Genomic DNA, 14327 nt, shown 5'->3' on the forward strand with positions numbered 1-14327 from the left:
GGTGAGAGGGGAAAGATATAAAAGAGACCTAAGGGGCAACTTTTTCACGCAGAGGGTGGTACGTGCATGGAATGAGCTGCCAGAGGATGTGGTGGAAGCTGGTACAATTGCAACATTTAAGTGGTATTTGGATGGGTATATGAATAGGAAGGGTTTGGAGGGATATGGGCTGGGTGCTGGAAGGTGGGATGAGATTGGGTTGGGATATCTGGTCGGCATGGACGGATTGGACTGAAGGGTCTGTTTCCATGCTGTACATCTCTATAATTCTGAAGGGGCTTGACAGGCTAGATACTGAAATGGTATTTTCTCTTGTGGATGAATCTAAAATCATGGGATCTCCCATTTAAGACATGATAAGGGATTTCTTCCCTAAAGGGCAGTTATTATGGAACTCTCTTCGACAGAGCATTAGCGTTTGGGACACTCAATATATTTAAGGCTTAGTAAGGCAGATTTGTGATTGTTAAGAGAACTTCACACTTATAGGTGATAGGCGAAAATATGGAGTTGTGGCCACACTCAGATCAACCATGATCTTATTGAATCAGACTTGATGGGCTGAATGACCTACTCATCTTATGATCAGAATATACAATCACAGTTGAACACTTAGTCTGTTCCGGACAGATGTTTTATTTTCTCATGTTAAATACGGATTAGCAACAGTGTCTTTGTACTCTCAATAAATCCGCAGAATGACCTATTTGTTTTGTACGTTATTTAGTTTTTCTTTGTCCCTGGCACTTTTCCTTTTGACAATGTAGTCTTGCCAATTGTCCAGTCGGAAACTGCAATTTTACCAACATAATATCCGCCTTTTTAACACATTTCTGATTGTCTTTTGTTGTTTTGAATTTTTACTCCTCCACCACTACCCTGCCGACTTCTCCAGAGGAGAGGAATGGTTAGATTTTTTTGTAGATTTTAATCATCGCTGCTCCATTATGAAGTACAAGATGAAATGCAGTCTAAATGAGGCAATAGATAATTCATCAGTTTTTACCGTTCCATATGGTACTCTGTGTAGTGGTCTAATGAAGAATTCATAAATCTCATCTGGACTAAATCAAATCATTTGGATTAATTCCTAGACTTGCACTCCAGATGGATGCAAGGGAATTACATCCTTGGCTCTATCAAACACAGATTGTGGAGATAAGGTCGTAATTTGTGTTGCTGTCCTAATGAAACACTTTGTTGGTAAGTTTTAATTTAATATGAAATCAGCAAGCAAAATCTTGTCCTTTTCTGATCAGAATGAGTTGAGTCTTGTATTTTTAGTTTTAGAATGGTGACCTTCCACAATTCCAAATCCAAAATGGCCTCTCCCCTCGTCAGCCTGTCAACATACTGAGTTAGGAAACCCTCTTGAACACACCTTACAAAAACAGCTCCTTCCAAACCATCTGCTCGAAGGAGGTTCCAATCAATATCGGGAAAGTTAAAGTCACCCATTACAACAACCCTACTACATTCACACTTTTCCAAAATCTGCCGACCAATGCTTTCTTCAATCTCCCTGCTGCTATTGGGGGGCCTGTAGTAAACCCCTAATGAGGTGACTGCTCCCTTACTATTCCTAATTTCCACCCATATTGACTCAGTAGGCAGACCCTCCTCGACAATGATAACTTCTGTAGCTGTGATACCCTCTCTGATTAGCAGTGCTACACCCCCCTCCTCTTTTCCCCCCTCCCTATTCTTTTTAAATGTTCTAAACCCTGGAACATCCAGCAACCATTCCTGCCCCTGAGAAACCCACGTCTCTGTATGGCCACAACATCATAGCACCAGGTACTGATCCTTGCTCTAAGCTCATCACTTTTATTCCTGATACTCCTTGCATTAAAGCAAATACACTTTAACTGATCCCCGATGCCTCAGTAAATTACAAAGCTGTGTGGATTGTGCTCCAGAAATTTAGATGTCCAAGAAACTTCTTCACAATCCTATAATTGCTTCACGATGATATGACTGCAACTGTTGGGAGTGGGACACCTAAAACAGAGCACTTCTAAGTCTGGACTGGTATCAACTAAGGCTGAGAGGTAGCCCCATACTATTTACAATCTCCCTGACTATTAGTATTCAAAGAGGCCCCGAGTGAGACTATTAAACACTGCCTAGATAGAAACTCTTTAACCTCAGTTAAAACTAAACTGACCACCACAAACATACATGACCTATAGCACATAATGACTGCAGTGTCATTAGTCAGTCCGCATTGGCTTTGCAAGCCTTCCCAAGCTCTTCAGTTTTGCTCATGAGAGACTCAGCCTGCCCTTGAATAAAGAGAAACAAACCCCATATTAACATAGACCTGGTGTGTCAAATATTTCACCTCCCACATGTGTTAAAGGGCAGACTCTGGAATATGGTGAGCCTTTTCCAGACCTTGGCAGCAACCTTTCTGAGAATGTCACCATGATCAAGGGGACCCAATACCAGATCAGCCCTGCTAGCCCAGCCACCTACAACTGTGTTTTACAAAAAGGATCTCTCTACCTTTCTTTAAATGCTCTAGTGTACAGATTAATTATCACCACATTTCTGTGCAGTAGTGAAACTTTACAGTACAGACTGTAGAGGAATTTCATCAGCAGTAGCTTTGCTACATTCTCCAGATTCAATGGGAAGATCATAGATCAAATACTAGTGTCCTTCTTGAAGCCTGTTCTACAAGCAATGAGGCAAAACTCCAATAAAACCAACTACCAAATAATGTATCCAGATGTTTGAGATGTATTTTCCTGCCAGTATCTATTTCTCAACTTCCAGATGGCCCATGTTCTGGGGCAGACAAAGAAAACACTATAAAGACACACTGAAACTCTCCTTGATGCATGGCATTAATGACTCAGAGGAGCTCATCACCCAATTGTTCAAAATGGCAACAACTTGTCCATCAAGTTGCATCATATTTTGAGTCCAAATGTTTCAATGATCAGCAAAGCAGCAGCAGAGGAGGAAAGGACACAAAATAAATCCTGCATCTGGAACCCATGCAACTGTGGGACATCCTGCCCCATTTGCCTAAAGACATGTGTTGAAAATCAGCCTATTCAGTCACATGAAGACCCATAGCAGAAACTCACAACACTGACAGAAATCATCTTTGAATCAAAGAACAGACGACAATGGCTGCAATTGCCATGAAGACCAAACTAAATGGCAATTTTACCAAATCTTCATGAAGAACAAGCATGAATGAACTTTATTATACTGTGCTCCATTCATTTCTTCACCAGAAACTTCCTCCACTGCACCATCTATCTCAGAGAAGGACAGTGCAGCCAAGTCATGAGGACACCGTCAATTCCAAGTTCCCCTGCAAGCCACAAAGCAGTCCAATGTGAACTTCTATCACTCTCCATTCCCTGTCACTATGTCAAATTTCTTAGGATTCCCAACTTTGGGAGCTCCATCAGCCCAATAATCTGCTTTGTTTCAAGGTATGGTCCACCATCATCTTCAGAGAGAAATTAAGGTTGAACAATAAATGCAGTCTTGTCAGCACAGCCCACATCTCACAGAGAAGTAATTTTTAAAGCTACAAGCTGCTTCATCCCCAAAGTTGAAACTGAGGATCTATTGGATCATTGAAACAATTCAAACACAATGGGCTTAATGTAGATTAAACAATGATCGTGAAGAATTTCTACAGGATAGTTTTACCGCTGTAACTTTAGTGGCTGTGACAATGTACACAGAAAGCCACAAGGAAATTCATTGTCAATTACCTTGTTGGTCCTATAAAACATAGAAAGGTTGGACTGTGTTTCTTGTACGGTGACATGAGGCCCTCTCTGACTGCTATTTTTTTTAAATTTGGGAACAGGATTGGAATTTTAACATCAAGCTTTTAGAGGAAACTCTCTCAGGAGTTCTCTTGATTGGTCCACTGTGACTGTGTCAAAATATTAACTAAGATCCTGAAAAAATGGCATAAACGACAGTTCCCTCTGCAGTTTCTATTGCATTGCAGTGAACAATCAGAAAAAAAGCAAAACTCAGAATTTTTTTCTCAATGGTGTCATGGGCCTGTATGCTAATCCCTGTACATCAGTAGGAGGGGATCAGTGTAAGTTTACTTGAACCATGCTTCCAACATTCTGACTATTGTTTATCCTGATAGATAAATGTCAACTGAACCTCTTGTAATGAAAAAGCATATTTAAAATCCAGCCTCCAGGGTAAAACTGGGAGCTGAATTTAAAACTGAATGCTGCCCCACATATCTCCAAGAAACCCAGCTGTGAAAGTGACATGAGCAGCCAGCAACCCCGTAGATAGTGATTTTTAACAGCACTGCTTATGGCCCTGAACGATTGGAGTGTTTCACCCATTTCCTCAGTCTCCCGTAATTCCAACCTTCATTCTCTCCAAACCCCCAGTATTCCCAACTGCCAATTTTTCCATACATGCCCTAGCCCTCAGACAATCAGACCCAGCTCCTCCCTCCTGTTTCTCAACTCCCTCCTGATGGTAGTATCTTCTCACAGTCCATTTTTTTGGGGAACAGCCACAGGGTTGTGACCTGCGACCTGCCACTGCTGGTGTTTCCTCCTGCTTGGGTTTTGTATTCAAGAACTAGATCAAAAACATCCGAATGAAATCCTGCTATTAAGAATGGCCTAGTCCACATTCCCTACTCTGACTCTGGAGGTAATAGTAAGGAACTTAAAAATACCATACATCTGTCTCGAATACACAGTGTAAGGTGTACTGCCATGTGCTGAGGTGACGCTCCATCAAATTTGCCCTGACAAAGTGCCTCAACTTGAATCTCAAAAGCAGACACTCAGCAAACATTTACTGTAATTTTTAATTTCAGTTTACACATTTTGGGTATAATTATAACATTTACCACTGGATTGAAACCAGATGATAGTGAACTGATAGTTTGTTTTACATCCTGCCTGGAATGATAGCTGGCATTTGTAAGATGGGGGAGGGTCAATTCACATTGCCTATTTGTCACCAGTAATAGAATAAGCCCTAGCCTTTACTACATGATTTTCTTTGGTCACTTATACCTTCCCTACCTTTTCTGGCTATTATTTACATATTCTACAAGCATACATAACTGAGACAATGTTCTTCAATACCAACTTGATGCCTGAACTCAAGAAATTACCTACCAAGCAATCGCCTGTCATTTTATTCTATTTCCCTAATTCTTTTTGCTGCTCAGCATCTGAGTGTAGCCTTTAGTGTTCAAACAGAGATAATCAAAGATGGGAGGTCATAGTAATCTCTATGGGTATCAGACAATGATGCTTATGGATAAATGAATTTCCAAGAGGTTCATATATCCTTAACAAATCTGACGCGCACACACACGCACGCACACACACAGTCTTAACTTAACAAGAAGAGCACACCTTTTAATTATTTGGAGCATTATAATATGGCTGTTTTAGCATAAGGTCTAAACCCAGCTCAGGATCATCAAGAGGGACAAAGAGCACAAGGACATTAAATGAGTTCAAAATCATTGATACAATAAGCATATATTACAATGTAGAACAAATCTGAAGCAATGAAGGGTTACCTGAACAATCTCTAACATTTCTGACTTGCTGATGTATCCGTTTCCATCGAGATCATACATGCTGAAAGCCCACTTCAGTTTCTGCTCCAATTTGCCTCTTGATGTAACACTTAGTGCAATGATAAATTCTCGGAAATCTATTGTCCCATCTCCATTAGCATCAAAAGTGCGAAAAACATGTTCAGCAAATTTGGAAGCGTCTCCATAAGGAAAGAAGTTCCCGTAAATTTTCTTGAATTCTTCCATTGATAAATTCCCACTGGGACAATCCCTGAGGAAGCCCTTGTACCACTCTTGGATCTCATGCTCAGTGAAGTCTGTGCTGTCCAGCAAATCCTGCATCACCTCAGGCCGTAGCTTGCTGTTTTGCTTCCCCATCTTGAACTTAAAAATGTTCAGCTGCAGAACAATTCCAAAAGAACATTGACTTAAACCAGAGTTAAGAGTGGGAGCCAATTTAATCTGCCAAGGAAAAAGATATTTCTGACTTGTAAATGCATGATTTCAAAGATTAAAAAGAAATTGAAAAAAACACGCTGGAAATAGAAACCGAAAATACTCAAAATAATCCGTGGGCCACTCAACGAAAGAAGGATACAAGTAAGTTAATCTCATATTTGTGAACCAAAGGATGATCTTTATTTGAGAGATTTCTAAAGTATTACCAATAAGACCTCTTGCGTATTCACATCAGCAGAAACATCTTACTGGATATCAAAAAGGCACTGAATTAATGAGGTAGATTTCTCAAAACATTTTCATGCTTTATTTGTTGAGGAAACCACAAAAAAGTTCATCATTGCTGTTAATCAAGTCAAACACATGTAATGTAATGATCTATTCCAATCCAATTTATATCACCAGATAATAATTCAAAGGAGACAGCTCTTGTGACATGGAGGTGAATACCCTCCCTCTGAGCCAGAAGGCCTAAGCTGAAGTCCCATTCGTTCAAGAAGTGTAGCATTACACATCTGATTAGGTTGATTATAAATATCTACAATTCAGTAGAATTTTAAAAAAAAATGTTACTTAAGAGTTATAGCAAAAAGCATTTATTGTTAGTTTCTTCAACGATCTTGTTTGCAGATAAATGCTGTAGAATTAATTACCAAAGGTAATTCTAAGGAACTTTAAATTGTATACAAGTCTGGGACAATCAGATTGATAAGAACTTTTTGTATTCATTCATGGAATATGGGCATTGCTGGGACAGCCCAGCATTTATAGACTTCCCTAGTTGCCCTTGAGAAGGTGATGGCGAGTCACATCCTTGAATTAGTGCAGTCGATGTGCTGTAGGTTGATCCATAATGCTGTTAGAAAGTTCCAAGATTTTGACCCAGTGACACTGAAGGAATGGCAATATAGTTCCAAGTCAGGATGGTGAGTGACTTGGAGGAATACCTCAAGGTGGTGATGTTTCCATTATGAAAACAATTGCACTTTAAAAAAAGGAGGAAGACAGATAATGATAGTGACCACATGGGAAGTGATTCAAAAGGGGAAAGAAAGCTACACTGTTGCCTGACCCAACAGTTAATCTGCATAGCTACTGCCTCTGCTGTTTGATTTTCATCCAAGATAAATTAACCAACAGCGAAATTCACAGCACACCTTGGAGAAACCTATGTGGGAGGGTTCACAGCAGGGGAGCAGCTCTAAAGTGTAACCTTACTGTTTATTCTGTATCACTACAGTAGACAGTTCTTTTTTGATTGTTTGTTTTATTGAGATCTGTCTCTTGATTAAAAATATAAAACATAGGTACTAAGTTAGCCTGGTGCAGTGTCTTTAAGAGCAGTATGACTGTTGTATTTTCTGGGTCTGTCGATTGTTGAGGAGCAAAAATGGCCTTCAGTATAGTGGTGTGTTCTTCTTGCCAGACATGGGAGTTTATGGAGAGTTTACATGTTACTGATGATTATGTCTGTAGGATGTGTGTTTGGTTGCTAATCTTATTGGATCACATGGATAAGTTGGAGCTGCAGTTACGGGAGCTAGGGAGTGTGATGGATGGTAGTTGTAGAAAGTGAGAAAAACCACAGATACAGTCAGGTAGATGGGTTGCCTTGAGGAAAGGGAGGAGATGGAGACAGGAGGTGCAAGAGTCTCCTGTGGCTACCCCTATCTCAAACAAGTATGCTTCTTTGGAAAATGTAGGGGCTGATTGACTCTAAGGGGAATATAGCACTGACAGCCAGATTTCTGGTACTGAGACTGGGTGTAATGTAGTGAGGGGTATGCCAGGTTCCAAGCAAATGACTCTCTAGTCAGAGGCACAGACAGACGTTTCTGCGAACTACAGCGAGACTTCAGAATGGTATGTTGCCTCTCTAGTGCCAGGATCAAGGATATCTTGGAGAGGGTGCAGAATATTCTCAAAGGAAAGGGGTCCATCAGAAGGTTGTTATACACATTGGAACTAACAACATAGGAAGAGAAAAGGATGAGATTCTGAAGCAAGAATACAGGAAGTTACGAAGGAACGTAAAGTAGGTTTTTGAGGGTAGCATCGTCTGGATTACTCCTGGTGTCACGAGCTAGTGAGGGTCGGAATAGGAGGATACAGCAGATGAATGCACGGCTGAGGAACTGGTACAGCAGGGGAGAAGGATTCACACTTTTGTATCATTGGATTCTCTTCTGGGGTAGAAGGGATCTGTATAAGAAGGACGGATTTCATCTGAAATGGAAGGGGATTAATACTGGCCAGGAGTTTTGCCAGAGCTGTTCGGGAAACTGGGGTGGGACCAGGGAGATAGTGAGGAAAGAGATCAGTTTGAGATTGGTAAGTTGGAAAAAGGTGCAAGTGAAACAGTCAGAGCAGGCAGGAACAAACTAGCGAATGAGCTAGGACTGATAAAATTAAACGGCATTTATTTCAATGCAACAGGCCTAACAAGTAAGGCAGATGAACTCAGGGCATAGTTGGGAAAATGGGACTGGAATATCATAGCGATTACAGAGATGTGGCTCAGGGATGGACAGGACTGGCAGCTTGATGTTTCAAGGTATAAATGTTATAGAAGGAATAGAAAAGGGGGCATAAGAGGAGGGAAGTGGCGTTTCTGATGATGGATAATATTACGGCTGTACTTAGGGAGGATACTCCTGGGAATACATCCAGGGAAGTTATTTGGGTAGAACTAAGAAATAAGAAAGGGAAGATCACCTTATTGGGATTGCACTGTAGACCCCCCCGGTAGTCAGTGGGAAATTGAGAAACAAATTTGTAAGGAGATCTCAGTTATCTGTAAGAATAATAGGGTGCTTTTGGCACAGGATTTTAACTTTCCCAATATAGACTGGGACTGCCCAGGACTTGGACTTGGATGGAGAAGAATTTGTTAAGTGTGTACAAGAAAATTTTCTGATTCAGTGCATGGACATACCTATGAGAGAAGATACAAAACTTGACCTACTTTTGGGAAATAAGGCACGGCAGGTGACTGAGGTGTCAGTGGGGGAGCACTCGGAGGCCAGTGACCATAATTCTACTAGATTTAAAATAGTGATGGAAAAGGATAGACCAGATCTAAAAATTCTAAATTGGAGGAAGGTCAATTTTGACAATATTAAGCAAGAACTTTCAAAATTTGATTGGGTGTGGACATTCACAGATAAAGGGATGGCTTGAAAATGGGAAGCCTTCAAAAATGAGATAACAAGAGTCCAAAGACAGCATATTCCTGATAAGGTGTAGGGCAAAGCTGGTAGATGTAGGGAAGGCTGGATGACTAGAGAAATCAAGGTTTTGATCAAGAAAGAGGAAGCATATGTCAGGGGTAGACAGAAGAGATTGAGTGAATCCTTAGAAGACTATAAAGGCAGTAGGAGTATACTAACGAGGAAAATCAGGAGGGCAAAAAGGGGACATGATATAGCTTGGCAATTGGGTTAAGGATTATCCAAAGGAATTTTATCAATACATTAATGACAGAAGGGTAACGAGGGAGAGAATAGGGCCCCTTAAAGATCAGCAAGATCACCTATGTGTGGAAATGGGGGAAGATATAAAAGAATATTTTGCATCAGTTTTTACAGTGGTGGAGGATATGGAAGATATAGAATGTGGGGAAATAAATAGTGACATTTTGAAAGATATCCACATTACAGAAGAGTAGGTGCTGGATGGCTTAAAATGCATAAAGGTGGATAAATCCCTTGATTCAGGGACCTGATCAGGTGTACCCTAGTACTCTGTGGGAAGTGAGGAAGGAGATTGCTGAGATATTTGTATCATTGATAGACACAGGTGAGGTGCCAGAAGACTGGAGGTGGGGGAATGTGGTGCCACTATTTGAGAAAGGTTTTATTTTTTAGATTAGATCCCCTACAGTGTGGAAACAGGCCCTTCGGCACAACCAGTCCACATCGACCCTCCGAAGAGTAATCTACCCAGACCCATTTCCGCTCTGACTAATGCACTTAACACTGTGAGCAATTTAGCATGGCCAATTCACCTGACTTCTGGATTAGTGGTGCTGGAAGAGCACAGCAGTTCTGACAGCATCCGAGGAACAGTAAAATCGAAACGTCTGTGTGCTCTTCCAGCACCACTACTCCAGAATCTGGTTTCCAGCATCTGCAGTCATTGTTTTTACCTAATTCACCTGACTTGCACATCTTTGGACTGTGGGAGGAAACCAGAGCACCCAGAGGAAATCCACGCAGACACGGGGAGAAGGTGAAAACTCCACACAGATAGTTGCTCGAGGCTGGAATCGAACCTGGGACTCTGGTGCTGTGAGGCAGCAGTGCTAACCACTGAGACACTGTGGTAAGAAAAAACCAGGAAACTATAGTCAGTGAGCCTGACATCAGTGGTGGACAAGTTTGTTGGATGGAATCCTGAGGGACAGGATCCACATGTATTTGGAAAGGCAAGGACCAATTAGGGGTAGTCAACATGGCTTTGTGAATGGGAAATAGTGTCTTACTAAATTGATAGAGTTTTTGAAGTAGGAACAAAGAGGACTGATGAGGGCAGGGGGATGGTGATCTACATGGACTTCAGTTAGGTGTTTGCAAAGGTTCTTCATGTTTATCAAGGTTAGATCACATGGAAGACAGGGAGAACGAGCCATTTGGATATAGAGATGACTCGAAGGTAGAAGACAGAGGATAGTGGTGGAGCGTTGTTTTTCAGACTGAAGGCTGGCGACCAGTGGTATGCCACAAAGATCGGTGCTGGGTCCACTGCAGTTTGTCATTTATGTAAATGATTTGAATGTGAACACAGAAGGTATATTTAGTAAGTTTGCTGATGACACCAAAATTGGAGGTGTAGTGGACAGCAAAGAAGGTTACCTCAGATTATAATGGGATCTTGATCCGATGGGCCAATGGGCTGAGAAGTGGCAAATGGAGTTTAATTCAGATAAACATGAGGTGCTGCATTTTGGAAAGGAAAATCAGGGCAGGACATATACACTTAATGGGAAAGTCCTGATGAGTGTTGCTGAGCAAAGAGACATTGGAGTACAGGTTCATAGCTCCTTGAAAGTGGAGTCACAGGTAAATAAGATGGTGAAAAAGTGGTTTGTGTGCTTGCCTTAGTTGGTCAGTGCATTGAATATAGGAGTTGGGAGGTCATATTGCGGTTTTACAGTACATTAATTAGACCACTTTTGGAATACCGTGTGCAATTCTGGTCATCCTGTTATAGGAAGGATGTTGTGAAACTTGGAAGGGTTCAGAAAAGATTTACAAGGATGTTGCCAGGGTTGGAGTATTTGAGTTATAGGGAGAGGATGAATAGGCTGTGGCTGTTTTCCCTGGAGCGCCGGCAGTTGAGGGTTGGCCTTACAGAGGTTTATAAAATGAGGGGTATGGATAGGGTAAATAGACAAGCTCTTTTCCCCAGGGTGGGGGTGTCCAGAACTAGAGAGTATAAGTTTAGGGTGAGAGGGGAAAGATTTAAAAGAGACCCAATGGGCAACATTTTCACACAAACGGTGGTGTGTATGTGGAATGGGCTGCCAGAGGATGTGGTGGAGGCTGGATGGGTATATGAATAGGAAGGGTTTAGAGGGATATGGGCCAAATGCTGGCAGGTGGGACCAGATTTATCAGCATAGACAAGTTGGACTGAAGGGTCTGTTTTCATGCTGTACATCTTTATGGCTCTACATCATTGCCTCCCCATCAATAATATCAATAGCGACAAAGTATTAGAGAAAATCATGACAATAAACCTGACAAATCCCTGAAACATGATACACTAGAAAGAGATAGCTGCAGGGATTATTGATGTACCAGCTAAGATTTTCCAAAACTCCTTAGATTTAGCCGCATCAAATTATAGTGTCAAGTGTAACACCACTTTTCAAGAAAGAAAGTGGGAGAGAAAACAGAGAATGACAGACCAGAAACTTTAACACACTGGGCAAATGTGAAATCAATTGAGGAAATCTTAATAATACACTTCGGAAAGCAGAACACAGCATAACATGGGCTGTTATTTTCCTTTGTTTTGTTTGAAGTGTGAGGCGGGAGTCTTTAAAGGTGAGAAACCCCAACCCACTGCCACCAGGGAGGGAAGTCGTCAGCATCGCAAACTCTCAGACCGCACAAATGAGGAGTCCTGCTGGAAGTTGCCAGCCAATCAGACACTAGCATCCACCAGGAGCATCAGAGGCCCAGACTGCACACCCTGCAGCAAAAATAGAAAGATCTGCTGAGTTTTACCAGTAATATCAGCATCTTTTGGTGGAAAGCAGAGTTAACGTTTCGAGTCCAGCGACCCTTCGTCAGACTCTTCATTTGCTTTATGTTTATTCATGTTCTGAAGACTGGGATGGTGAGGAGGTGTGTTTTCTTTTGGTGAGGGAGAAGGGGAGGTGATATTTGCAGTTTGAGGGTCACTAAAAGTTGGGAGGCGGGGTGACGACGATTGGGGGCAATGGCAGAAAGGTGGCTTTCAGTGGCCATTCTATTTCAACTGCCCCTAGATGGGTCAGATGAAAACCACACAGCAACTCAGCAAAGAGACCGCCTTGTTTTTCTATCAGGGAGGCAGCCCGTCCTGGCCTGCTGGGAGGGCAGGTAACTGGCCAGTGGCACGCTGAGACTCATTGTGTGCTCATTAGCTGCCCGTGATCCTTCCCACCCAGACGTTAGTCATTGATGTATTGGGAAGGGTTGGGTATCTATCTAAAGCCAACACATCTGATCATTTGCCTGACCTTTCCAACCAGTTGCAGGGAGGGAAAGATCCTGTCCATTGTTTGAAAAATTCATTAAAGATTTTTGAGGATGTACCAAGTAGACAAAGGGGAACAAGTAACTGTTCTACACCCCCTATTTTCAAAAGGCATTCAATATGGTGCCACATGAAAGGTTATTAGTCAAGATAATGGCTCAGACTGGGGGTAATATGGGACATAAATAGAGGAATGGAATGGAGGTAAGAGTGATGCAAACAAGACATTTTCAAATTGTCAGATTGTCAGGGAGTGCCGCATGGTTCCATGCTGGCCTCAGCTATTTATATTCATAACAGATGAGGAAAGAGAAAGTGATGTATGTATGTTTGTTAATGACACAAAACTAGGTAGTAAGACGAGCTGTGGAAAGGATGCAGAGAAGGATCAAGGAGACATAGACAGAGGAGGTGAGTGGGCAACACGTTGGCAGATGGATTATAATGTAGAAACTGTGAAGTTATTCACTCGGATTGCAAGAATAGAAAAATGAAATATGTTTTCATCACTGTGAAACTTGTAATTATTGATCATCAGAGAGACTTGGATGTGTCGTACCAGGAAAGCATAAAGTTAGCTTGCAATTCTGAAGGCAAACAGCATGCTGGCTATTATTACAAAACGATTGGAGTATAAGAATAATGAAATCTTTTGACAATTGTGCAGGGTTTTGGTGAGACCATATGTGGAATACTACGTGCAGCTTTGAACTCCATACTTAAGGAAGGATAAAATTTGTATGGAAGTTTTGATAAATTCATGGGAGGAAGAGATTGTCCTATAATGAGAGGCTGAATAAATTGGGCCGTTGGAGTTTAAAAGAATGAAGTGTGATGTCATTGAAACACACAGGATTCTGAAAGGGCTTGCACTGTCAATGACCTGGGAGTTGCAGTGGGAGAGAGACTCCCTGAGATTCTTGTAGAGAGAGGAGGAAAACTTCTTCAAGGCAGGCATCCTTGCAAGAGGATTCGCAGTAGGGTTAAAATCAACGAGGTAAAAACAATGACTGCAGATGCTGGAAACCAGATTCTGGATCAGTGGTGCTGGAAGAGCACAGCAATTCAGGCAGCATCCGAGGACAGGCAAAATCGACGTTTCGGGCAAAAGCCCTCCATCAGGAATACAGGCCAGTCATCCCCATGTCCCATGTATAAGTGACTATAACTACTGAGGTGCCATGTAAATACTAAATTAAAAAAAACCCAAAATTCTTCACATCAGTGATTGTCTCACAATCATTGCCTCCTCCTCTCACCTTTATTAAATTCATCAATGTGGTGTGGCTATCTCTGACTAGCCCAGTATTTATTGCTGTTAATAGTCAGCAACAGCAGCTGTGGGTGTGGAGTCATTTGTGGGCCAGACTGGGTAAGGATGGTAGATTTCCTTCCCTAAATGGCATTGCTTGAACCGGATGGGTGTTTAAATAACAAAATCTATTGAAAACAAATGTTACCATCTACAATAGGAGTATTCCTCAGAGAATGAGCCTGAAATTCTAGATTACCAGACCAGTGATATTTCCACTGCATCATTACACCCCCCTCCCCTGTTGTCAAA

General features: G+C 41.7%; 1 protein-coding gene across 11 annotated transcripts in view; it reads right to left on the minus strand.

Moving 5' to 3' along the window:
- The window catches only part of LOC122549160 (neurocalcin-delta), a 266843-nt gene that overhangs the window by 26786 nt on the left and 225730 nt on the right, over positions 1 to 14327 (minus strand). For 8 of the 11 annotated variants that reach the window (XM_043688504.1, XM_043688507.1, XM_043688502.1 and 5 more), the window contains one exon: positions 5558 to 5956. In XM_043688504.1, coding sequence (XP_043544439.1) covers positions 5558 to 5935 — 378 coding nt within the window. In that variant the 5' untranslated portion in view covers positions 5936 to 5956. Of the gene's footprint in view, positions 1 to 5557; positions 6020 to 14327 lie in introns of all 11 variants that reach the window. The other 3 variants (XM_043688508.1, XM_043688506.1, XM_043688505.1) reach the window with 1 other exon arrangement.

The sequence above is a fragment of the Chiloscyllium plagiosum genome, chromosome 4 (genome assembly GCF_004010195.1).
Source record: "Chiloscyllium plagiosum isolate BGI_BamShark_2017 chromosome 4, ASM401019v2, whole genome shotgun sequence".
In the NCBI taxonomy this organism is placed as follows: domain Eukaryota; kingdom Metazoa; phylum Chordata; class Chondrichthyes; order Orectolobiformes; family Hemiscylliidae; genus Chiloscyllium; species Chiloscyllium plagiosum.